The sequence below is a fragment of the Zootoca vivipara genome, chromosome Z1 (genome assembly GCF_965207765.1).
Source record: "Zootoca vivipara chromosome Z1, rZooViv2.hap1.1, whole genome shotgun sequence".
In the NCBI taxonomy this organism is placed as follows: Eukaryota; Metazoa; Chordata; class Lepidosauria; order Squamata; family Lacertidae; genus Zootoca; species Zootoca vivipara.
Window position 1 is genome coordinate 38,150,952 of NC_142583.1, and position 27,731 is coordinate 38,178,682.

Consider the following 27,731-nt stretch of genomic DNA (forward strand, 5'->3'; position numbering starts at 1 on the left):
TGGGATAAAGGATATATGCTGTGAATCAAGTGCACTGTCCCTTCCTTAGCCAAGTGGCAGAAGATAAAAGTCATAGCACTATTCTCTCTCTCTCTCTCTCTCTCTCTCTCTCTCTCTCTCTCTCTCTCTCTCTCTCTCTCTCTCTCTCTCTCTCTGAATTGGCACAATGATCCTCTACTGTATGCCAAAGCACAGCCACTAATTTGCCAGCTTCAGCAGTTCAACTGTTTTTATTTTATTTCAGTTTTTTATTATGTGGTAATTTAGATGTAGCTATTGAAGTTTCTTCAGTTTGTGTTAGAAAATTCTCAGTAATCCCCCAGAGTTTTGTATCTTGTTTTCAAGTCCTTCCCTTGTTTTTATCAGTTGTCATCTATTGTGCTTGAGTATTTTACTCTTGGGTATTTCAATTATATATGAATGTGAGTGCTTCACAGCAGCTAGTTTTCATTTGCCATCTAAGTATCTTTGTACATGAATGGAGCAACCTACATTTAACTTCAGAGGCACTCATGTAAGTCTTTTGTATTCAGGGCTGTGTGTGTGTGCCTTGCTGGCTCTGGTTTGCTTGCTTTTATTTGATGGTTTCTGGTTGATTCTTGCAGTGTTCTTCAAAAACAACATTTAAACTTTTTAAAATGCACTCCCCTTTAAAAACAAAAACAAAAAACCTTATCACCTCCATCCCAATGCTTACAGCAGTGGCCAGTCATAAATTTTTGAACAGTTCTAGTTGCATGCTGGGGGGGGGGGGCTAGGCCCGGAGTTAACCCATTCATAAAAACACAGGTCCCATGTGGATCTCCACACTGAGGGGCCTGTCTGAAAAAATCACCTCACAGTGGGAAAACAATGTATGAGCTTTTCAGCAAGTGGAACAGAGAAAAGAAAGCGGGACTATGCACATGTGCTGTTAAAAGCTTCAGTGCTCAATTTTCAATGCAATCCATGGATACGACTTTGACCCCTTTACATTCAGCCTAGAATCTGCCGCATCTGAGCAACTTGAAGAAATAGGAAATAAAAGATGGCTGCATAGATAAAAAAATACAGGGGGCAAAAAAACCAAACAGCGTCTTTTCTGAATTTAGGGACTCAGGGACCAGGCTGGGAGCTCTGCTGTTTTATATTTATGGGCCTTTCTTGAATTGTCCTACTCCTAGGCATAGCATCCAACTCCTAGAGGCCTAGGTGCCCCCCCCCCCAATTACTGGTAAATACCGTATTTGAAAGAGTCATCCCCCCATGTTGATGGGCTTTCTATGTGGGGCTTATCTGCCCCCCCCGTATTTTATTAAGGATGGAAGAGGGAGGGAAGGAAGGAAGAAATAGAGAGAGAGATAACTCATATTTGTGGGTGTCTCTGGATGACGCTGTGATGCTGGAACTCTGCAGCAAGAGGACAGGAGGGTCGGGCAGGCGAGAGGGGGTGGAAGGGCGGGCGAGGGCGGGGCAAGGCATGGCCGCAGCCACGACGGCTCCGAGGCGTTGCTGCATATCAGCATAATATTTCAACCATGGTTCAAGCCCCACCTTAGGAAAAAAATCCTGCATTGCAGGGGGTTGGACTAGATGACCCTTGTGGTCCCTTCCGACTACAATTCTATGATTCTATTGATATATTACCATAGCATATGCATCATTCTGCTTTCTTGAATTGTCCTACTCCTAGGCATAGCATCCAACTCCTAGAGGCCTAGGTGCCCCCCCAATTACTGGTAAATACCGTATTTGAAAGAGTCATCCCCCCATGTTGATGGGCTTTCTATGTGGGGCTTATCTGCCCCCCCCCCCCCGGTATTTTATTAAAGATGGAAGAGGGAGGGAAGGAAGGAAGAAATAGAGAGAGAGATAACTCATATTTGTGGGTGTCTCTGGATGACGCTCTGATGCTGGAACTCTGCAGCAAGAGGACAGGAGGGTCGGGCAGGCGAGAGGGGGTGGAAGGGCGGGCGAGGGCGGGGCAAGGCATGGCCGCAGCCACGACGGCTCCGAGGCGTTGCTGCATATCAGCATAATATTTCAACCATGGTTCAAGCCCCACCTTAGGAAAAAAATCCTGCATTGCAGCGGGTTGGACTAGATGACCCTTGTGGTCCCTTCCGACTACAATTCTACGATTCTATTGATATATTACCATACCATATGCATCATTCTGCTTTCTTGAATTGCCCTACTCCTAGGCATAGCAGCCAACTCCTAGAGGCCTAGGTGCCCCTCTCCCCCCCCCCCAATTACTGGTAAATACCGTATTTGAAAGAGTCATCCCCCCATGTTGATGGGCTTTCTATGTGGGGCTTATCTGCCCCCCCCGTATTTTATTAAAGATGGAAGAGGGAGGGAAGGAAGGAAGAAATAGAGAGAGGGATAACTCATATTTGTGGGTGCCTCTGGGTGACGCTGGGATGCTGGAACTCTGCATGTACAGGAGCCTTGTAAGCAGCTTTCTCTCTGCTTGATTTACAGCAGGCACGTCCAACAGGTAGATTGTGATCTACCAGTAGATCACTGGATGTCTGTGGTAGATCACTGGTAGGTCACTGGCACCCCTAAAAAAAGCTCACCCAAAATTTTCCTCCTCCCTCAAAAAAGTTGAACTATGACCTGAAGCCCTAAACAAAAATGGACCTCCCTCCCTCCTAAAAGAAGCTCAACAAGTTTGACCTAAACCCCAAAAAACAGGGCTTCCCTTCCTTTAAAAAAAACTCAACAGCTTTGACCTGAACCCCCCAAAAGGGGGTAGATCACCCCCAGTTTTAAACTCTGAGTAGATCAGAGTCTCTTGGGAGGTGGCCACCCCTGATTTACAGTATACAGATGCAGGAGGAGGGGCAGACTGGAACACCAATGCTTTTTATAAACATCACTGTGTCTGTCAAAGCTACAGCCCCCCCTTTCTTATTCACTTCTTTTTAGCCTTGCAGAGCCACCTTAGTCAAATTGAATCCTCTGAGTCTGCACCCTCATTAAATCGCCAATAGAACTCTTAATGCTCCTGAATGCTCATTAACAGCTCCCACTTAAGAACAATAGGGTGAAATGGTCAGCTATCGAATCTTGCCTGGGGATATATGCTCCATTGTCTTAACTGCTTAACTACTGGTAGCCACTTTGCTTTATTTATTTGATGTGTTTTTGTTACTGCTGTGTGTCACCCCCCCCCCAGCAAGCGGAGACTTAGCTGCTCTTGCTAAAGCAAAGCCCTTTCCACTTCAGTTTTTGGAGGGGAAAAGTGCTGGTTATGGTCTGTAAAATACATTAATTTTTTTGCTTCTAGGGGGGGCAGCTGCCCCCTCCTGCCCCCCCTGCCTACGCCCATGCCCTCATCAGGTTTTCTTATTCACTCCTATCTTGCAGTTCTTTTGTTTCCCTACTTAAAGTCAGTTCGTAGGATTTATTTCAATCCTTCAAGTGTCTTTAAACTTCTACAGTTCTTCTCCATATAGTCCACAAATTTTCTCCAGTCTTTTTGGAACCTTGTCATTCCCTGGTTTCGGATCTTGCTAGTCAGTCTTGCTAGTTCCGCATAGTCCATCATCTTCGTCTGCCACTCTTCAATCATTGGTAACTCCTGAGTTTTCCATTTTTGGGCTAACAACGTCCTAGCCGCGGTTGTCGCATATTGTTGTAGTTGTTGTTTTGGAGGACTGAGTATGATTAGTTTGTATGGAATATTAAGTATGTTGGGGTGAGGGGGAAATGGAAACTGGAGTTAGTAGAGAAATGGAATCATAGAGTTGGAAGGGACCTCAAGGGTGATCTAGTCCAATGCCCTGCAATGCAGGAATCTCAACACACAGTTCCCATCCCATTTGAAACCATGCCAGACCCTGCTTAGCTTTACAAATGTGCTAACAGTTTTATTGCTGCACCTGTAAGAAGGCATAGCTGACTTGCACATTGAACTGGAACAATCCACACTCCCAACATTTTGTTGCTAGTCTCACTTTCTTAGTTTGAAATGATTCAGCAACTCAAGCAGTTAAAAATCGCAATCAAATGTGCATTACCTTTAGTCCGTCTGAAGTCAAGTTAGAAATATATTCCTCATATCAAAGATCTGCGATTTATAGGTGAGAACTGAAAGAGTTTAAATTAATCAAGACAAATCTTTTATGGTTACATCCATCTAATATCACACCTGTGCTACATTACCTCTGAGTATATGAAAGGGCTTGTTAATCGTTTACCCATATCTTTTTTTAAATGAGGGGAGCTTTTTCAAGTCACGTGGTAATCCATGATCTGACTGGCAGTTGTGATAATTAGGGAAATAACATGAATAACTGACTAAATAAATACAAGTCAAAAAGCATGAAAAAATACATGACTGACAAAAACAACAACAGGAAATCCATGGAGGGGGATGCTGTCCTCAATCCTGCTAAAATACAAATTGAGCTTAAGATGTGTAATTATTGGTTAAACTATGTTTAATGAAAAGTAAAGACCTTTGTACTCCTGAATGGATAATTTATGTGCCACTTTATTGTCTCCCAAGGTTTAATTAAATGTTTGCCTCGTGGCTAATCAGCTACAATTAATAAGAAAGGCTTATATTCATGTCACTTATAGGGAATGTTGAAATGCTCTATTAGAATTTCACTAACTAATTTGCTGATGGCCCAGAAAAAAAGAAACTATTTTCCCTCAGAGTCTTCATCATAAGAGTAGGCAAAATAAAATGCCAGGAATAAGCAGGTATACAGCAATCCTATACCAACATTGCCCTGAGACTGGAGATGCTCCTCAATTACACCAGCAGAATGACTGCTGAATCCAATGCATGTCAGCCCAGAAAGGGAAGAGAAAAATGCAATGGGAAAATACTGCTACAATGATGGGCAGAAAAATGGCAGACACACCCACAACATTTCCACCCGTTTCCCCTTCCCCTGCTTACCTGCATGAGGTGCACTGTCCTCACATTTTCATCTGTTGGGAGGAGAGTTTGGTGTTTGTGAACTAACACCAGTGCCCACCAATCAGGGACTGTGCTAGTGGCAATGCTCACTTGCTCTGCTGCTGGCCAAGGGGGGTCTCTTTCCCAGTTTGCATGAAATGGAGTGTGAAATAGATCTGGGACAGCGGCTGTGAAGCACAAAGGGGGGTACAGTGGTACCTCGGGTTACAAACGCTTCAGGTTGCAAACTCCGCTAACCCAGAAATAGTACCTCAGGTTAAGAACTTTGCTTCAGGATGAGAACAGAAATTGTGCTCTGGTGGCGCGGCAGCAGCAGGAGGCCCCATTAGCTAAAGTGGTGCTTCAGGTTAAGAACAGACCTCCGGAACGAATTAAGTTCTTAACCAGAGGTACCCCTGTAGAGATTGTGTAAGCACTAACATGTTTGTAGCACAAAAATGTAGTTTTTCCTCACCTTCAACATGCTGCTTTCAATCAAGGCATACTGTACTTTGCTCCCTCCATTGCATCCTCATTCTGCTGTTCGGAAGAGCTTTTCCAGGTAGTGCGGGGCCTTTTATAGTCTGGACTGAAGGAGGTGGCAAAACCGACAGTAGTTCACTTTCACTTGTCTGTGCAGCATTTTGAGATTAAAATTGATAGCATCCACTGGGATGTTGACTCTGCAGGTGTTGATTCAGTGAATGAATCTCAATGAGTGTCCAGAGCACTGTCTAGTCCTGCTGTGTTGGTTGAGTTTTGGTTGTTAAGACTTGAAAATATGGACAAGGTGCTTGGATCAGTCCTGGTAACCACTGGTGTTCTGGACTCCTGTCCCTCTTGGCTTATAAAAACTAGCAGGGAGGGGACAGCTGGCTGGGCCGGGGAGGTGATTAATGCCTCCTTGTGAGAGGGAGTGGTCCCTGCTTGTTTGAAGGAGGCAGTGGTAAAACCACTCCTTAAGAAGCTCTCCCTGGATTTGGAAAAGATGCTGATGACACCTTGCTCTACTTCTCCTTTACATCTGCAGGTGTGGCAGTGGATGTGCTGGAACTCTTGTCTTGCCTTGGTAATGGGCTGGATGAGAGCCAACAAACTGAAGCTCAATCCAGATAAGACTGAGGCACTGTTAGTGGGTGGTTCCGTAGGGCCAGATAAAGAGACCTAAGAGAGGGACACATTTGGCTCCTGGGCCTGAGGTTCCCCACCTCTGTCCTAAGACTACCCCCTCAACCACACAGCATTCTATCCCCACATCTCTTCTTCCTCAAAAGGAGTCTCATAATTTCTTTCCCTGTCTCTTCACTTGCCCTTGCCCATATTTATACTTTTCTTTCATTATCTTTACTTATCAAACCTTTATTAGGCATTTTGCAAATAAAACCATAAAAGTGAGAATAACATATAAAAGCCTTGATATATATATATATATATATATATATATATATATATATATATATATATGGTAGCAGTTGGCTACATACATACACATATATATATGTAGAATCTGTGGTTTTCCTTGTTAACCTGCTCCTTGGAGGACTGCTACCAAAAACTCGGCTACCCCCGCCGTTACCCTTTGGTCAACGTCAGATAGGCAGAATCCCACACTTTCACTGTACAATGGGCAATGAAAGAGAATATGCTCTACAGTGCTCTACAGTGTCCGGGACATTCATAGAACATCTGCAGAATCTATTGTTTCTAGGAATGTTTTGATATCTTCCCCTGACAAATGCCGAGGGAAAAACATTCAAACGGGCCAGCATTAAAGCCCTACGTTGGGCTGGGATTATTAACTTAGTGACGTAATTGGCTCTGCTATCTAAGATATTTATCTTTAACCAAGATATTTATCTTTAACCATTATCTTTAACCAAGGTGGAACATATATACAAGGAATCATTCTTAGAATCAGTCATTATGAAGCCAGGTATTATTTTCCTTCAAAAAAAACCCAAAAAGAACCCCCTCAAGAACGACATAGAAAAAATTGTATCTCACCCTAAGTTTTGATTATCTTTTACTCATTCATAAAGGAGACCTTCACGCTCATTTGCCTGAGGCTATGAAGAACTCAAGGTCTTTCATACTCAGGAAGGAAAAGTAACAGCTACTGTTCGAGAGAAAACCTTTGATGCTTGGATTACTTATTTTATTTATTTTACAAGATTTATATACCGCTTGATTATAATACAAGACCTCAAACAACTGCTGGTCTATGATCGTAATAATAAACTGATTGCACATACAGTATATTGGTACGTGTGTATATATATATATATATATAACTACCAGTGCATATATATGTGTGGCGCACGTGCACCAATATATGTGCAAACTACCAGTGTTTAAAAACAAATCTTTTGCTGATAAACTGTAGCTGAAAGGAACATAAGCAGTAAGTTTACCATCTAGATTGCAATATTTAATACTGTTACACGCAACTCCCAATCTCTGCTGAGCAGTAAGAAGATTTGAGGGGGTTCTGGGCGTTGACCCAGAGTTGTGTTTCATTCTGGAGGATTAGGCACAGCAGAGACTGCCGTGTTTTTATGAAATACAGTTTAATTACACATATTTACAACCTGCACCCAGATGGAGAGAGTTTCCAGCATTCACATCACAAGAGAGTCCTTTGTTGCCCTGCTAAGAGCAGCCAGCTCGAATCCACAAGCAGATGAATCAGCCATGCTGCCTGTGCCCTGTGGTGATGGCTTCTCCTTCGCCCTGTATGGCTGTCTGCCCATTTCCTGCTTCTTCCCAGCACCAGTTGCAGAAACAACTCCTCCTCTTCCGCTTATAGCTTCACCCATTGTCACCCAGGCAACCTCTGTTTTCCAAGCCTATTGCAAAGCAACCAAATTTTTTTCAAGGCCCACTGTATCCCTGGCAACCCTTGTTTTCCCCAGACTCAATAATCTTCCTTTGATGTGTTCATGACTGGTCATCAGCACCTTTGTACTCCTTAACAGCTTCCCCCCAGGCGATGCCCTAGTCTAGAAAAGAAGCTTAGTCCACAGGAATCTAGAGGAAGGCAGCGCACCCAGAAACCCAGGGGAATTTGTATACCCACAAATCCAAGGGCGTACCCACCATGCGGCAAGTTAGGGCAGCTGCCCTACTCTAGAAGCAGAGCTGGTGGGCAGAGGCGGAGCACAGCCCGGCGGAGCGCGAGTTCGCCGTTCCTGCCCGCCGCGCTGCGCCCTCCCTCCAGCTCCCCGTCGCGCCCTCTGGCAAGGCCAAGCGCGGCGGGGAACCAGAGAGCGCGGCGCGGCGGACGGGAACGCTGAACTCGCGCTCCGCTGGGCTGGGCTCCGCCTCCGCCCACCAGCCCTGCTTCTAGGGAGGGGCACAGCCCGGCGGAGCGCGAGTTCGCTGTTCCCGCCCACTTTGTGGCCCCTCCCCTTCCGTGCCTTGGCCCCTCCCCTTGCCCCCCCCCTAGTTTTGATCCTGGGTACGCCCATGCACAAATCCATAACAATACTAATGTGAGTTCATATGTGTATGCAGATGTGGAGTCTAAGACAGTAACTACCGTAGCATGTGAAATGTATTCCTCCAATTTCCATTTATCTTTTGACCATTTTATTCCCCCAAATCTATCTGCATAGGATGAATTCTATTCTGATAAACTGCTTCAAGCAAGTATTCTCTTCTTTACTGGCAGAACAATATACTCTCTCTGCTGAATATATTATCCCGTCCCACACCTTAAAACCCTGCTTTACAAAGGAATTGTCTTTCAAAATAAAAGATACTATTTATCTTATTTTTTTAAAAATGTAACTGCTTCATCAGAAGATTCCGATATGATGTACAAAAGGGTAATTATCACTATTCAAATTTCATATGAATGTAATATTTAAAAACTTTAAAGACATATTAAAAATATAAAACTTAAGGAATGGAGGAGGCAGTTCTAACTAAATATCACACATCTTTTTTGGATCATTATTAATGTACAGAACTAGGCAAATTTCAATTTGCTCGGTGAATTGTCTACACAAATCCAATCCTCGAGCCAAATAAAGAGCATTGGCAATGGAATTACTCCTGTGGCTTTTGCATATAATGATATTGATTTATCCATCTAATAATACCTACCACTAGCATCCTAATCTGTAGATCAATTTCCCTTTTTCTTTCCATGTAACCACCCAACTTTAAAACCCCATTGTTGTATGTTGTATGATGGTTAGGTAAAGATATGCATTATAGTAGATTTTTAAAATCTTTCTGGAACTAAGAATTCTTAGTACTGGAACTGTGAATTTAAAACTTAGTACCATTACTGTAAAATTATGTAGTTTCACAAATTTTAGTTCAACGTGTAAGTTCATGGATCACTATTTTTGTAAAGGTTTTATTTACTCTCTATGCTATTACTGGACCTTGGAATATTAATATTTCTTTTGCTCATTGTCCAAAGACACACTTTACATGAATTAAATCTGCAGGATAAAAGAGTTTTCTTCAGTTTTGAATTCCAGACCTTCAAATGGCATGAAAAGAAGCTGTTTGAGAAAACAATTTAACATACCTAGTACTTCTATTCAGATTCTTTATACTTTAAATGGATTTTTCCTCTAAGTAACCATAAACAAGCTCTGAGCACTTTTTCACTGCCAACAGCACAATCCTAAATATGACTACCCAGAACTGTGACCCAGTGAGGGAAGCGGGTGACACTGTAGTCTAAACCACTGAGCCTCTTGGGCTTGCCAATTGGAAGGTTGGCGGTTTGAATCTGTGCAACAGTGGTGAGCTCCCATTGCTCTATCCCAGCTTCTGCCAACCCAGCAGATTGAAAGCACACCAGTGCAAGTAGATAAATAAGTACTGCTGCGGCAGGAAGGTAAATGGTGTTTCCATGCACTCTGGCTTCCGTCATGGTGTTCCGTCGTGCCAGAAGCAGTTTAGTCATGTTGGCCCCATGACCCGGAAAGCTGTCTGTGGACAAACGCCGGCTCCCTCAGCCTGAAAAGCCAAGATGAGCACTGCACCCCATAATCACCTTTGACAGGACTTAAATGTCCAGGGGTCTTTTACCTTTTTTACCTTATGTCCAAGTGAATGAAATTGGGCTTCCTCCCTGGCAGGGACCATTTGCCATTAAGTACTTGATTTATCTTTATACATAGCACAGCTAACACCAAGACTTAAATATGTTTAGAGGAGCTTAAAGGTAAAGGGCCCCTGACCATTAGGTCCAGTTGCGGACGACTCTGGGGTTTGTGGCGCTCATCTCACTTTACTGGCCGAGGGAGCCAGTGTACAGCTTCCGGATCATGTTGCCAGCATGACTAAGCTGCTTCTGGCGAACCAGAGCAGCGCATGGAAACGCCGTTTACCTTGCCGCCGGAGAGTACCTATTTATCTATTTGCACTTTTATGTGCTTTTGAACTGCTAGGTGGGCAGGAGCTGGGACCAAACAACGGGAGCTCACCCAGTCGCGGGGATTCAAACTGCCAACCTTCTGATCTGCAGGCCCTAGGCTCTGTGGTTTAACCCACAGCGCCACCCGCGTCCCTTAGAGGAGCTTACATGCTGGTAAATATGTTTTAGGACAACAGGGAACGGCCCTCCAGCTGTTGTTGATGGACTCCAACTCCCATCAGACCCAGCTGGCACTGTCAATGGTTAGAGATGGAGACAGTTGTAGACCAACAGGTTACTAAATGAAATAAAAGTTTTGGCTTTTAAGCCTTTAATGACAAGAAACATGATGCTAACCCATATAAATGAAAAGCAAGACTGGAGATTCCTTTAGTTATTTCTTTATAGAAAGTCTGTTTGATCTTCATTGGCACCCACTGTCTCCATCACGTTTCTCAAACAGAGTTAAACAAAAGAAACACATGACACAGAGACAATGCTGGCAATGGTTCTATAGAAACTATGTCTATCATTAGAAAGAAGAGACAGATTACTTTAGTAGGTAGGGTGTTGTTTATACAAATGTAAACAGGCCATCTTGGTAATCAGTCAAAAGAAAACCAGCATGTTTAGTGGGGGGGGGGGGGAGTGTTTGATTGAAATCTCTATCTTCATAACTTTTAAGGAAATCATAGGAGATTTAGATTAAACATTTTTATATAGGGGTTTGTAAAGTTAGTATGCTCCTAGAGATATGTAGCAGAGTGAGGTGAGACAGAAATGTCAGAGAGGGAAAAGATATGTTGAGGAGTTGGGGCAAATGCTTGGTTCTTCAGTGGCCATTTAAGAGGGCCACTGAGAAACCTAAAACCTTGGCATACACACAACTGTACAAAAAGGAGACGGCTGCGGTCAATGCTGTTTTCCTTAACTTGCCCATGTGGGCACAGAGCAACCTATGTCTGTCAAAACTCTAGCCTTCTTCCTGTGGTACTAGATCCAATCACTTTGCAGCCACAAAACATATTCTGAAATTTGGAAGGAAAAAAGATTGCTTGGGAACTAGATTGATATGATAAACTGAAAGATGTCCATGATTGTAATATCATATTAACATTATTTCTAGACAAGAAAGGAAGTTACTAAGTAACCCAACAGGATTTTTCACTCACATGCCCATAACAGACTGGCAGCTATTTCGACAGCAACAGAATAGCAAAGGGTGAATTGTGGGATTATTATTATTATTGTTTTATTATTATTTTATTTATACCCTGCCCATCTGGCTGGGTTTCCCGAGCCACTCTCCATGAAAAAGACTCCATGAATCGAAAGTGGAGACGAAAGATGCACTTTCCCCCGTTTATTTGTTTGTTTTGTAGCGCAAGGAAATCTTTCAATTAAAGCCAGTTTTTTTTAAAATGAATGAATGAATGAACAGTGAAGGGAGCCATTGCAAGACGTCAGCCGGCCACTAGCATGAAGCCGGATCCTTCCTCTTCCCCCAAGCCAGGCCGAGGGCGGGAGGGCGCGCCTGGGAGGCGGGGGGAGGGGCGCTTTCCCTGGCGCCGCCCCATTGCCATGGTGACGGCCAGGCGTCTTTCCCTGCCTGAGTCCGTAAGGCCTACAAGTAAGCGGTGCAGACGTGGGAGTAGACCTGGTCTTCCCTTCCCCTTCCCCGGGGGCTGGGTTGGGTTGAACGCCGTGATTCATGCTGGGAGGGCAGGCGGGAGAGAGAGAGAGAGAGAGATAGAGATGGAAAGAAAAGCAACAGGTTGAGCTGGTGGTGGAGAGAGCGCCGTCTCCCCCCGCCCCCAGCCTTTGTATAGCATGGCTCTACCCTCCCTCTCGCATCCAGCGGGCTGTCCTCTCTGCGTGTGCCCGGCTACTGGGGGCTTCTTTCACACGTGCATAGAATTGGGCTGAACGCGCCCGCGCAGAGAGGCTCCATCCTCTCCCTTTCCCCACCTGTGTGGGGATTTTTCTTCGGGTGGGTGTGCGCTCGCGCGCGCGCGTTCGTATCTTGATCCTATATACAGTAGTAGACTTAATTTCTAGCGTGTACAGTCAGCCCACGTTTGTCCCTGGCGGACTTTCTCCTTCAGTTCCGGGTTGAGGCGAGTGGGGCGAAGTTGGAGGTGATAGGGAAAGGGGAATAGTGGGGAAGATGGCGAGGGGGGCGACGAAAATCTGAGATCAATATGTCTTTCTTTTTCTCCCCCTCCCAATTGAGGGCTGTGTGTGCAGAGATTCTGCTGTGCCGTCCGGTAAATCGCTCCTGATCCCTGATAACGATTAGTTGCATCCTTGGGATTTGGTAGCCGAGAAGCGCAAAGGTAGAAAGCAAAAGGTGCTTTCAGACGCTCCAGAGCTAGAACTGCTGGCGCGTGGAAGCGCAGGGGAGAATATATATAAATGTAATCGGGCACATTTCAGCTCTGGAAGAATCATTTTGCAGTTGTCAATAATGCTTCACTTTAATAGGTGTTGACCCTCTAAATGTACAACACAGCAGCGCAAGATCTCGGACGCCCTGCAATAAACCTTTGGCTGTGGGGGAGGGGGAGAGGACGCAGTGGAAACACAGTTTCTCCCCCTAACTGAACAGCAAGATCCTCGTCAGATTCGTGTAGCTGTCCAGTCTTTTTAAAAGCAAACGAATGCAATATTTCAGAACTCCCTCCAAGGCTGCATTTCTGTATTCATCATGCTGGTTAGAGGTGGAGTGGTTATTTGCTGCCACAGTAGTCTGAAGCTATTTGACATGTGGTTAATTAAAAAGGATTTGCCTCAAGTAAGTCAATAGGCGGAGAAACTTCTAATTCAATATTTATTTAAGGGCCAAAATAAACGTACAAGCCCACAGCCAACAGTTAAACTGACTTATGCCAACTGAAATCCATGTGCTTGAGCATGCCTAGCTCTGTGATGGATTTAGGCATAATTATAAGTTACTTCCATATTTTAAGTTAGGATATACAAATGTTACACAAAAAATAGGTGGGATGTATATCTGATACTTTTGTGGCTAGTCCTTTGTTAAAATGACATTCTGTTGCTTTTATGTAGTAACTTTACAGTTCTAGAAGGATTCTCCCTGCTTCAGAGCTTTAAATTATGGCAAGATATGTGCATGTCGATCCTCAGCTTTTTACACGATAACTTTAAGTAGATACAGTTTATTACTTGATGAGGTGTAGGTTTTCTCCATTTCATAGTGTACTCCTGGACTATTTTTCTTTCAAGATGATTGTATTAACATTTCCCTGCAGGTATTTTTTGCTTGCTGTTGCACACTATCCCCGTCCCATCTATTATATAAGCCACTGCTTGTAGCTATTCTAGAACTGGATTGGGGTAGTGCAATTATAGCTCAAGCATCAGTTTTTGTGAGTTTGCTTCAGGTACATTTGAAAAGGCCTTCAGCAACAGACGGGGCCAAACTAGATGTTATGCTAACACATTTGCAATCCTAGCCCCACATTTGCCAAAATAGCAGGGCTGGGAAAGGGCTGGCTGTGGCATGGGGTGTTTATCTCCTCCCATACCCATTTATAATCCACTGCAAATAACCTCACAGACTTTTACCTTCCCCTTATGGGGAGGGTGGCTAACTTTGTTGCAGAGCCAGTCTGGGGGCAAAAAAGCTGCCTGAAGGCATAGAAGAATGACTGGGTGATTAAATTAGGACTTTGGCTAATTAAACAATATATGGCTTTTTAAACTGAGGGGGTGTGTGCTTTTGTTTGTTGCTGTGCTCTGTATTTTTGTATTTTTGTAAGCTGCCATGTTATCCGTGCATGAAGGACAACATTGAAATTTAATAAGTAAATAAATAAATAGCCCTGGAAATTCCTGCAACTTTAAGATGGAAAATGTGCTTCTTTTTTGTAACAATTTGGGCCACAAAAGCAACACTCTGTGTATGTGGTAATATGTATTGGCTACCCAGGAGGAGGTTTGCCAGCTTTTTTTGGATAAGAAATGTTTCATTGTCTTCTAGGAGGGGATTTATTCAGACTGTGAATAGATGAGATGGTTATTTTTCAGGAATATATAAATCAGGTGGTTATTTCCCAGAAATAAATGTACAACACAGCAGCGCAAGATCAGCGCAAGATTACTCACATGTCACTGTGTACAGGATTAGAGCAGGTATCTCCAAACTTTGGCCCTCCGGATGTTTTGGACTACAGTTCCCATCTTCCCCAACCACTGGTCCTGTTAGCTAGGGATCATGGGAGTTGTAGGCCAAAACATCTAGAGGGCCAAAGTTTGGGGGTGCCTGGATTAGAGTCTTATGGTATCTATCTACTTACCTGTCTAAACTAGTTCCCAAGATTCTGTCACACCATTCATGTGACCACAAAACAACCTAGATGCACTTTGATTCACAATTGCTAGGGGCAGAAGGGGTTTGAGTAGTTTAGTTCCTGGCCCTGTGATGTACTCCTTTACTTTTTCTGACATATTGAATATTCAATTCCCATCCAGTCCTGTGGGGTCAGATAAAGTGCTGCACTTGGGTGTGCTGTAGTGGGGGCAAACCTCCTCTTACCCCTCAATGATAGTGATTGTGGCAGGGAGTGTAGTGTATGCACAGAATATGCAAAGACACACTGCAGTCCCCTGGTAGCCTTGCAGTGTATAATCCCCAACCCTGTGATGCCTGCCATGATGGACACTTTGCTAACGTTTAACAATTTATCAATTTCTTTGTCTGATATGTGTTTAAAGTGCATTTCTTTCTTTTTTAGGTATCCTAAAAGAACACTGCGCTGCACATCATTAAGCTGTAAGAGTTTATCATCTTTGGTTCATTATTCATACAGTTTGAATAATCTCTGTTCTAATTTCTAAGATGTTTATGGCACTCAAGTAGCAGCTCTTGGCATGGGCGTAGCCAGGGGGGCAAGGCGGGGCAGCTACCCCCATCAATAAAAATCAATAAAAATACATAGTTAACTGAGGTTCTCCCCCCCAACCCAACAAAAAACAAAAATCCTGGTTACGCCCATGGCTCTTGGTTATGTGGCAAACTGCTCATATGCAGTTGCTTATTAGGTGGATGGGGAAGTGTTCACAAGTCACGGGAAACTTCTAGTTTTGACATTTGCAGTGCCATGAGTAAAAAAAAACATGGTGAGCTGATAAACACAAATGTTTCAGTACATGTTGCCATATGGAGTGAATTAAAGTGAACACTGTGTGGTAACCACCCCATAGCCTTGCTTCTGATGTCATTGATGAAAATACTCTGCTTTCAGTTTTATTATGATTTCAAAAAAGGTATTCTGGCCATGAACCACTGATACATCTAAAGATGGCATTGTGTACTTGTTGGTCATAGTATTCACAGTCTTACTAATGTGCAGAAATAAATTGCTGTTCTTTTTATTTTGCAGTAAAATGGTTTTGAGTGGTATTCCGGGTAATACTTCCTCATATTACAACTTTGTGTGTTTTATATGTTTTATTTTTTTTCTTTAACAAAATGTTTATACCTTTTGATTATAATAAAATCTCTAAGTGGTTTACAAGAAATATTAAAATTATTAGTAAAAATTAACAGTAAAACAGATGAAAACCTGTCAACATCTATTATTCAGTTTGTTTTGTAAGCTGCCTTTGAAAGCCTGAATGGCAGCATATAAATCTCTTAAATAAGTAAATGAGATTTTATTTGGCTTCATTAAGCACTGTTCAACTTTTCAGTGACAATGTACTGTCACTCTTCTTCACCTGCTTCTGGCCTGTCAATCTACATTTTAAGATGAACCTGAATACATCTCCTAAGAAATTTTTTATTTACTTTGTTTGCACATTCTCATGGCAATTATTCTGTCAAATGGAGTTTTCTCTAAGAGAAAGGCCTGATTTATATATATTATTCCATGTCTTGATTAGTAATGGGCAAGCTTTCTTTCACTTACTTTGGAATGGGCTCAATTCAGATCAGCCAATTTAAGTTTTAGGTCTAATCACACACTTGGTGATATAACTAGGAACACAATGAGGCTTGGAGACCTCTATGCACCCAGTCTCATAGTGATTGCCATTTCCCTTCTGCCTCTTTCACTTTATCCAAATCTTTCTGGGTGGTAGCATGCAATCAGAGGTGGTGTTAGGGCAGTGCAACTGGTTCTGCCACACTGGGCACCAAGCCTAGAGAGCCACAGGGCATCCCAACTATGTAGTGAATTGCAGAATGGAAGGCGAGAGGTGGGGGAGCAAATTTTGGCTTCACACAGGTCACCACTGAAATTTGAAAGACCAAAGTCCGTTCCTGATGCAGTTGCTGCTGCTGCTGCTGCTGCTTTGATTAAATCCTGGAACACTCCAGCAATCACATCACGGTTGCCAGGATCACTGGGATTATAGTGGAACCTGCAATTTTCCAGGAATCTTGAGAGAGACACACAGTGCTGTGTTACATGGCCTAACAAAGTCCCTTTTAATCACTGACCCCAAATAGGATTCAGCAAAACAAGGGAAGTGAGTGGCTTCAGTTGTGGGAAGGGCTGGTGCTAGGGGCAAAATTGGGTTAATTATGAACTGAACTCAGTCTCTAGATATGTTTGTCCTTCATTTGTAATTTATTCAGAAGTTCCAAATGGAAGAAGTTTGCATTCAAAAGACTCTGCAGTTCTGAACTGGGGATCATCATCATCATCATCATTTATTATTTATTATTTATACCCCGCCCATCTGACTGGGTTTCCCCAGCCACTCTGGGCAGCTTCCAACAAAATATTAAAATACAATGGTCTGTTAAACATTAAAAGCTTCCCTAAACAGGGCTGCCTTCAGATGTCTACTAAAAGTCTGGTAGATGTTTTTCTCTTTGACATCTAGTGGGAGGGCGTTCCACAGGGCGGGTGCCACTACTGAGAAGGCCCTCTGCCTGGTTCCCTGTGACTTGGCTTCTCGCAACGAGGGAACCGCCAGAAGGCCCTCGGCGCTGGACCTCAGTGTCTGTGCAGAACGATGGGGGTGGTGACGCTCCTTCAGGTATACTGGACCAAGGCCATTTAGGGCTTTAAAGGTCAGCACCAACACTTTGAATTGTGCTCGGAAATGTACTGGGAGCCAATGTAGATCTTTCAAGACCAATGTAATGTGGTCTTGGCGGCCGCTCCCAGTCACCAGTCTAGCTGCCGCATTCTGGATTAGTTGTAGTTTCTAGGTCACCTTCAAAGGTATCCCCACATTACAGTAATCCAAGCGAGAGATAACTAGAGCATGCACCACTCTGGTGAGACAGTCTGCAGGCAGATAGGGTCTGAGCCTGCGTACCAGATGGAGCTGGTAAACAGCTGCCCTGGACACAGAATTGACCTGCGCCTCCGTGGACAGCTGTGAGTCCAAAATGACTCCCAGGCTGCACACCTGGTCCTTCAGGGGCACAGTTACCCCATTCAGGACCAGGGAGTCCTCCACATCTGCCCGCCTACTGTCCCCCACGAACAGTACTTCTGTCTTGTCATGATTCTACCTCAATCTGTTAGCCGCCATCCATCCTCCATCCGCCTCTAGACGCTCACACAGGACCTTCACTGCATTCACTGGTTCTGATTTGAAAGAGGTAGAGCTGGGTATCATCCACAAACTGATGAACAGCCCAAACCCCCTGATGATCTCTCCCAGCCGCTGCTTGTAGATGTTGAAAAGCAAGGGGGAGAGGACAGAACCCTGAGACACCCCACAAGTGAGAGCCCAGGGGTCTGAACACACATCCCCACCACCACTTTCTGAACATGGCCCGGGAGGAAAGAGCGAAACCACTGTATAACAGTGCCCCCAGCTCCCAACCCCTCTAGACGGTCCAGAAGGATGTTATGGTCGATGGTATCAAAAGCCGCTGAGAGATCCAGCAGAACTAGGAAACAGCTCTCACCTTTGTCCCTAGCCCACCGGAGATTGTCTTGATTAGTCTTGATCTAACAACAGCAGAGGTTCATTAGTGCTCTATTACTTATTTTTACTTTTGAACCACTATCAGCTATTCTGTACATTGTACTTGTAAAGCAAACTAAATTTCCTTGGAATAACATATCTCTCTAACAATTGGAGAACCTTCTCTCCATTTTTACAATGCTGTGTTTCTGACTCCATTAAAAGTTTGTGCCTTGAGGCCTGCCAGCAGGGCTTACAATATCTACATTAAACCAAGTTTAAGAGTAAGGGTGCTCCTGCTGCTAACGTTCTCAGATCATAGACTTGCAAAATGAAGGAACTGGCAGCTGTAACTTTAATAGTGGGAAGTGTAAGCTGAGTACGTGGGGAAAAGAACACAGTGCTCTATGTGACAAAAAAGTCCTATTAGCATTTATGAACTTCAAAATGACAAGCTAGACTGCTCTGTCTAATGGCTTTTTGTTGTTGTTCTGCTTAAAAGAAATAAAGCTTGTGCTCATATAAGACTAATTGTGGTATTAAGATACTATCATTATGTTGTCATTATAACATGCTAGTGTTCCATAAGCAATGTTCTTATAGCTATTGAAATGTAAGGCTGTTAAAATAAGCACTTGTTGGGTCATTATTTAAAATTGGGGTTTCATTCTTATATACAGGTGTAGGAAATTTGTTGCAAATGTTCAGTTAAAAAGAAAAACAGTAAAACTGAATGTTACAGTTAAATGCTGGGAAATGCTAAATTGAGATACTTGTAGGCAACTTGTACTATCATTGTTACAAAAATAGCTATGTTTATGTTTTCCCTGTTCAACATGAGGTCTAGTAGTATGATCACAATATTCTGATTATATGTATTAATTTCCCACCTGCTCCATTATAAAACATGCATTTGTCTCATGCCTACATGATGATCAGAGAGCAGCTCTATTGCAAGCACTGTTTCTGGGCCAGTGAATATAACCAATTCTAATATTTCAATCTACTGTTTTTATAAAATAAATTAATAATAATAACTTCTCTGTGCTTTCATTGTTACTTTTATGTGCTCCCAATATTCTTGGAAGTTTTGCATGCCTAGTTAAAATATATTTTTGGATTAAACATCTCTTCATTGCCGCTCTTACTCCAAGTTAATTTCAAATTGGTGTGTGCTATGAGGGGTCTCCGTTTATTATGATGGGTATCTAATGAGTCAATTTCACAGTGACTGAAAGCTCTGCTGATATCTCGGTGCTGCAGAACCTTTGAACAACTAGTATACCGTTTCACTGAACGACACACCTGTAACAAATGTCTAAGAAAAGTTAAAACTATGTGACATGAATTTCTGATAATATTCTGTACTCATTTATTTAGTTCAAGATGAATATATTCCTTCCTGTGCCAGTGCGATCCCCCAAATCGCATCCAAGTAAGGAAGAGATGAGGTGCCCATCACCAGAACTTGCAAGGTGTGTGTTTCTTAATTTGTTTGTTTATTATTTCTCAGTTGAGTGTACCACTCTTTAAAGCTAAAGTACCGTACTAAAGGAGCACATTGCAGTACAGGCCAGCTATGAAAAAGAGCCAGTCCTGTGCACTAATTGAAATTGAGAGGGACTGTATGCAGTCAATTAATGTGTAATTAGAGTGTTTAAAAACTTTACGTCTCCCTCCTCTTTCTGCTGATGCCCAAGTCTCAATAAAAGTTGAACTGTGTGCTTTGTGATAAAAGTACAAAATAGTGGAGCCGAAATTAAGATAGAGAGGCATTTTTAATATTTCTGGATTCACAATGGCAGCTGATTTTGTAAATAGGTAGACAGGTGGGATAGGTATAAAAAATGCAGAAACCCAGGTTCTCAGGGGCTAGTTTTCTGTACAATGGTACCTCGGTTTAAGTACACAATTGGTTCCAGAAGTCTGTACTTAACCTGAAGCGAACTAAACCTGAAGCAAACTTTCCCATTGAAAGTAATGGAAATTGGATTAATCTGTTCCAGACGGGTCCGCGGAGTACTTAAACTGAAAGTACTCAAACCGAAGCGTACTTCAACCAAGGTATGACTGTATATCAAGGTGGTTATTGAGCAGGTGGGGAGATACACTAAGTCTAAAGCCCTTTCTTTCTTTGTCTTTTATTGGGGCTGGTCGCTAACAAGTTTTGTGAGGACACTGTGCAGCCAAATAGTGTGAGATCAATGAAAGTCTCGAAACTTCATGCAAACTTACACGTCAATATTATTTTTAATTACAATATTATTAAATTGTATTAATGTACTGCATTACATGTACTGCGTGTTTAATTTCCGACTGGTTAGTGATCTGTACACTGTTGTAAAGCAAATGCAAATCAGACACCTACAACCTGAGATACCCCATTATTTATAGTAATAAAGTTGTCCACCTGTTTGAATTGTGATTTGTGAATTGGGTTTCTTTGTTTGTTTATTTATTACATTTATATTCTACCTTTCCTCTAAGGAACTTATTGTTCTCCCTCACTTTCATTTTGTCCTCACAACAACCCTGTGAGGTAGGTTAGGCTGAGAGATGGTGACTGGCTGCAAGTCACCCAGTGAGTGTCATGGCTGGGTCAGGATTTGAACTTTATCCCCACATTTTGTTATTTTATCATAAGATTTGTTATTGTTGTGCTAAGGTACTGTGTGTTCCTTTATTTAGTTTTGTAAGATTATTTAAACAGCTGTGTATTTAAGAGAATAATATTTTATTTTAGCATATTGCATAACAAGCAGGAGGAAGTGCAGAATGGTTGCAGGGGCTTTCTTGTTTTTGTTTTAGCAAAGAATGATCACATCTAAACTGCCATTCTCAATCAGAAGTGGTTTTGTAAATATGGATGCTTTTAGGCTGCAATCGTATACATATCTGGGCGTAAGCTTCATTGACTACAGTGGAACCTGCTTCTAACTAGTCATGCATAGGATTGCACTGTAAGGGTGGTATCTGTCCAAAAAGTCCTCCCCCACTTTCTACGGACTATTTCTCCTTCTCCCAGCGCCTCCCTAAGAGCCTGTTTGGGGAGGGGGATAGGTGATGGCACAGGGGGCTGGAGGAGAGAGGACATGGGTAGGCAACCTAAGGCCCGGGGGCTGGATCTGGCCCAATCACCTTCTCAGTCTGTGTCCTTGTATTTAAAATGCATCTCTGGGTTATTTGTGGGGCATAAGAATTCGTTCATTTCTCCCCCCAAAAAATATAGTCCGGCCCCCCACAAGGTCTGAGGGACAGTGGAGAAGGTGCACATTTACTTCCCAATCATTGCAAAACATGGAGTTCAACAAGGTTTATTATTTTTGTATTAAAAGTGAAAGCCATGAATAAAAGGAGCCTTTCGCTAAAGCCGTGTACTTTTCTACAAAATAAAGGTTTGAATTAGCTACAGACCAAAAAGGTAAAGTGATACTTGTACATGTTGATAGTATGTGTTTGATAAAATACTTTGTCAATATTTTAATATTTATCTGTCTTTGCTTGGCAAAGGTTAATACATAATACATGTAGCAGATTTTGATGTAAAGTCACCTCACTGTTCTTTAATTTTTTAATTTAAATTTAGGATGCATTTGATCAAAGGCAAAGATGCCATAGATCGTTATTTGGCCGTGCATATCAAAGGATTGTCAAAACAAGAGGCTGCTGCGTAAGTAAGGTCTTTCTGAGGCATTTTTATACTGAAAGTTTATTGTTTTCTTTGTTTCTAGTCTTATTCATTGAAATCTAAAGTTCCTCAGGCAATTTTCTGAGGAACGTGGCATTTAAAAATTAAAACTGATATTAAATAATTATGTTTCACTGCTACTTATCTTGCATATATCAACGCATTCAGTTCAATGCTTGTGTTAATTCACTGATTTACCAAAGTAGATTTGCAGCAATTAATTGTTTGTCAGTAATTTAAACGTATTTTTCTTCCTTGATTTTTGTAGAGCCTCTCACTTAAGGCTGAAGTTTTACTTTCTGAAATATACTACTGGTACTGTGGTTTGCAGTGCTAACTCTATAATGTTTACTGTTTTTCTAAAACCCACTGTCCAAAATCAGCCTGGGGAGAAGTGCAGTTTCCCACAAAGTTTACACAGCAGTATCACTGTTGTTTCTACATAGTGTTTAAAAACAGTTGTAGGCATAGCAGCATTTGGTGTAGGACATTTTCCCAACTTTTGCCCTTGTTTTGTTTGTGACCCTGAAATTAGTGTCGTAATTCAGGAATTGCTACCTTAGGGTTCAGTATTGTAGTTGCAGGCAGCGTTTGCCTTTGACCTGCAAAAGTGCATTTTATTGAAGTCTAAATGTGATTCTTTTTTCAAGGGTACATACCTGGAGGAGTTACCGTCTGATCATCTCCATTCTCCCCCTCCTGAATATTCTTTATTTCATGTAACAGTACCTTTCATTCTTATTGTGCAAGCTCATTCACATTAGGTATCCCCTTCATTAAAGCAAGACAGGTTAAAAAAGATTAACACCTGAAAGCGAAAGAACTATTTAAAAATACTTGCTTGGAGCAGCCTGTCATACGACTTCATGCTGAAGGCCCATTCAATTTTTGATTCCTTGCTGCTGGGATCTGTTTAGGATTTCTGTGAAATCTGTAAGAACCTGAATGCATGCCTCTGTGATTTTTGCAGATGCCAGCTTCCCTGAGTCCATCTGTAAGTGTGGCACCCTGGCCCCTTTTCTCTCTCCTGCCCCTTTTCTGGTGAGGAAACTTCTGAAGCACTGCCACATTATTAACTTTGGTTATGCTTCAGATTGGAGGCACAGGACAGAGAATCTCCATAATTTGGAAAAATAATTTCTTTAAAACTGGCCTTTTTACCTAGTGTTTTCATTTGTTTTATTTGTATTCTTTGCTGCTATGGCCTGTCGGCTATGCGAATAAAGTTTGATTTGAATTGCTTTAAAACATGTGCTGATAAATCACTAAAGCTGCAAATGGTATCAAAGCGCAAGAGTAAATTCTGGACTGCACCGTAACATTCTTTCTGTCCCTTTATCTTATTATGTGCTATTGCAAATTCAAAAATGAGATTGTTTCAAAAAAAAAATTTAACATCAGGCACTGTTCAAATATTGCTTTTGGAGAAAAGAGTTGAAATACAACATTAGACAGTACTGTTTGAAAAACACACCCAAAGTTTCATTGTGCACAGTTGTGCTGTTCATTTAAATCTAACCAAAATAAAGATCAAATGTAGACTATTAAAGTAAATTAAGAAGTGCTGATAAATTATCCTAAAAGCAACGGGCCAGAACATTGTCCCTCTAGTTGGAATAAAGGAAAGAAATCATATTTCCCACCACAAATACCATTGGTGCTCACTCTGTTTAGCTTTAGATGCCTATTAAAAACCCTCACTGACATTCTGAAAATTTTAAATATTTCACAATTTACAAAATGCAGTACAGGTATAGAAACATATAAGTTAAATTGATACCAGAGTACGACAGACAGAGACAGGAGCCCTTAATGAAATAAAATGTACGGTAATTTCAGGGATTCTGCTGACTGTGTCCATAAGATTAGTGTAAATGACATTACTTTTCTCCACCTTTGCTTTCTTTCCATTACCTGCACTTCTTACCAGTGTGTCTATTCAGATGTATCATGTTAGGGATGGCAGAAGGTAAATCTGTGTTTGGGGTGATCTTCCAGTAGTTCAACAAGGGTTTCTGGCTGTCAGTTGGCTAACAATAGCAGCAACTAACATTTTCCGCTCCCCCTAAAAAATAATCGGTGGCTGAAAAAGAACACCGGGGGGGGGGGGGGTCCCTGAAGTGGATTTAACTTGTTTACTTGGCTGAGTAAGTGCTCAAAAGCCCCCTGTTCTTTTATACATCCAACCGAGTTCTAGGTTTTTGCACCTGGTTCTAGTTGGTAGACATCAGAGTTCTAGGAAAGAAGAGAATATATGTAAACACTTATGTTGGCCCACCCCTGTCCCATACTTTTGGAGATGGGGTATTGTCACTACAATCATAAACACACAAGAGAATACTTACAAGGGAATACTTGCTGTGTCCAGGGCAGCTGTCTACCAGCTCCACCTGGTACGTAGGCTGAAACCCTACCTGCCCACAGACTGTCTCACCAGAGTGGCACATGCTCTAGTTATCTCCCACTTGGACTACTGCAATGCGCTCTACGTGGGGCTACCTTTGAAGGTGACCCAGAAACTACAATTAATCCAGAATGTGGCAGCTAGACTAGTGACTGTGAGTGGCCGCCGAGACCACATAACACTGGTCTTGAAAGATCTACATTGGTTCCCAGTACGTTTCTGAGCACAATTCAAAGTGTTGGTGCTGACCTTTAAAGCCCTAAATGGCCTCGGTCCAGTATACCTGAAGTAGTGTCTCCACCCCCATCATTCTGCCCAGACACTGAGGTCCAGCACTGAGGGCCTTCTAGCGGTTCCCTCACTGCGAGAAGCAAAGTTACAGGGAACCAGGCAGAGGGCCTTCTCGGTAGGGGCACCTGCCCTGTGGAATACCCTCCCATCAGATGTCAAAGAAATATACGACTTTTAGAAGACATCTGAAGGCAGTCCTGTTTAGGGAAGCTTTTAATATCTGGTGAATTATTGTATTTTAATGTTTTGTTGGAAGCTACCCAGAGTAGCTGGGGAAACCCAGCCAGATGGGCGGGATATAATAAATTATTGCTATTGTTATTATTACAACTGAATGCACTGAAACTTAATATTGAGTAAACATTCACAGGATTGTACTGTATCTCACCTTCTTTAATATCTGTGCCAGACACCAGACAACTTTTAAAGCATTTATGAAAAGCTTATTTAAAAGCCCTGAAGATCCCAAAATGGAGCTATACATAATCAGTTTCAACGCTTCTTTGTCATCACTCTTATTTATATATACGTATGACGCAGGTGGCGCTGTGGGTTAAACCACAGAGCCTAGGGCTTGCCAATCAGAAGGTCGGCGGTTCGAATCCCTGCGACGGGGTAAGCTCCCATTGCTCGGTCCCTGCGCCTGCCAACCTAGCAGTTTGAATGCATGTCAAGTGCAAGTAAATAAATAGGTACCGTTCCTTCAGGAAGGTAAACGCCGTTTCCGTGCACTGCTCTTGTTCGCCAGAAGTGGCTTAGTCATGCTGGCCACATGACGAGGAAAAACTGTCTGCGGACAAATGCCGGCTCCCTCAGCCAGTAAAGCGAGATGAGCACCGCAACCCCAGAGTCATCCGCGACTGGACCTAATGGTCACCTTTACCTTTACGAAGCCCTAGAAATTAAGAACCTTTGTATGTAAAGCAGTTGCTGGAAGATCTAATATAACTTTTTCTTGATATGCTGTACTTTAAAATCTTGCTGCTTGAGAATGACTAACCTATTAGCATTTTATTTGAGTTGATAGGTTATTTTTTCCTAATGCAAAAAATAAATCTTTGAAGAACGCTATCAAATCTCCTCTTAGTCTCCTCTTTACCAGACTAAACATACATAATTTCCACAACCATTCCTCATAAGACTTGGTTTCCAGACCCTTGATCATCTTGGTCGCCCTCTCATCTGCACACATTCCAGCTTGTCAATATCCTTCTTAAATTGTGGAGCCCAGAACTGGGCACAGTACTCTAGGTATGGTCTGACCAAGGCAAAATAGAGCAGTACTATAACTTGCCTTGATCAGGACACTAGACTTTGGTAAATGCAGCCTAGAAAAGCCCTAGCCTTTCTAGGCTGCATCACATTATTGTCTCATGTTAAGCTTGTGGTCTACTAAAACCCCTAGATCCTTTTCACATGTACTAGCGGCAAGCAAGGTGCTTCCATCTTATATTTGTGCAGCTGGTTCTTCCTGCCTAAATGTAGAACCTTGCCGTACATTTGTCCCTATTGAAAGTCATTTTGTTAGTTTGGGCCCAGTTCTCCAATCTGTTCAGGTCCTCTTGACTCCTGATTCTGTCTTCAGCAGCATTGGCTACCCCTCCCACTTTGGTGTCATCTGAAAACTTGATGAGCATCCCCTCAATAGCTTCATCCATGCCATTTATAAAGATGTTGAACAACAACAAGCCCAGGACAGAACCCTGCAGCACCCCACTTGCCACTTTCCCCCAGGATGACCAGGAACCATTAGTGAGCACTCCTTGGGTTTGGTCAGTCAACCAGCTACAAACCCACCTAACAATTATCTCATCCTGTTCACATTTTACCAGCTTTTCTACAAAGATATCGTAGGGGACTATGTCAAAAGCCTTACTGAAATCAAGATACAGTATGCCCACAGCATTCTCCTGAGCCACCAAGCTTGTAACTGAGCATGCTTGGTTCTCATTCAACTGCATTGGGATTTCTCTCTATATATAAAAATAGTACTTATGCAAACATACTTATCCTAAGCCTGCTGATGTTTCCTTCTTGTGGAAGTTTGGTGGGAGTTCCATTTTGGCTACATAAGGGCTCCACAGTTGGATAATGTATTCACTATCAGTATATAGTAAATTCAAAATTGAAACTTGTTTATCTTCTAAACTCCCCACTGATATGATGCTGTCCAAGAGAAAAATAATAATATATGTTATAGACAGTAGTATAAGTCACAGATTTGATGTTTTTTTAATAACACTGACATTTTTAATTTTGTTTCAATGTGTCCTCTTTTGTCTAAATAATTCCAAATAATCTTGCATGTTGTGACCAAACTTTTATGTTTTTATGAAGCAATACTCTCTTAGAATTATATTCTCTTCAAAAAAAAGAGAGGAGGGAAGTAAGTCTTTTATTCAAATCAGTGGTTTCTCCACACTTTGATTTGATCTGATATATATGGTGTAACTAGAGAAAGACAAAATAATAGGAATGCAAGGGAAATGAATAGTTTACCGTTCATGAAAAAGCTGCCCTACACATTTGGAGGAGTTTTCTTGGAAAGGTTAAAAAGTTCTAATCAACTTCTGTACATTATGTAGAAGTTCCATTTTCTAAACTCTGCAAAAGAAAGTTTCATATTTAATGGGAAATCATGAATAATTCCATTTATTATCTACTTCCTCCTTTCAAAGACATGATCTGGATAAAAGGCGGGGTGAATAATTTCAAAAAATACAATACATTTTTAATGGGAAGGTGCAAACTACAGATTCTCATGACTATTAGCAAGTGTAGAGGAAACAGAATTTTACTTGCAAAAACTCATCAGATTCTTGCAAAGATAAAATACAAGACATTCTTTAATAGAGAAGAACACTGTGAACTGAAGTTAACTTTGTGTAACTTGTATTTGCTGAGTTTAGTCCTATTGTTTTCTAAACCTTTCTTTTATCAATAGTTCAACAATATTTAATAGGAAATATAGGACAAAAGTAAACAACTGTGTTTTATTTGTGATGTGCACAGAGATACTATGAAAATATTCAGAATGTAAAATGATACAAAATGACAAATGGGAATTTCATTGTCCTAGAATTTATAGTGAAGCTTCTTTCTGATCTCCTTCAGGCGGTCTGTCTCTCTCTCTCTTTCTCTTTCTCTCTCTCTCTCTCTCACACACACA

At 42.0% G+C, this 27,731-nt stretch overlaps 1 protein-coding gene across 4 annotated transcripts in view; it reads left to right on the plus strand.

The window, feature by feature from the left end:
* TTC29 (tetratricopeptide repeat domain 29) overlaps positions 1-27,731 on the plus strand; it is a 165,222-nt gene that overhangs the window by 46,484 nt on the left and 91,007 nt on the right. The window contains exons 1-4 of one of the 4 annotated variants that reach the window (XM_035114020.3): positions 11,711-11,913; positions 15,041-15,078; positions 19,560-19,654; positions 21,766-21,849. In XM_035114020.3, coding sequence (XP_034969911.1) covers positions 19,566-19,654; positions 21,766-21,849 — 173 coding nt within the window. In that variant the 5' untranslated portion in view covers positions 11,711-11,913; positions 15,041-15,078; positions 19,560-19,565. Of the gene's footprint in view, positions 1-11,710; positions 12,274-15,038; positions 15,079-19,559; positions 19,655-21,765; positions 21,850-27,731 lie in introns of those variants that run through there. The other 3 variants (XM_088660261.1, XM_088660262.1, XM_088660263.1) reach the window with 3 other exon arrangements.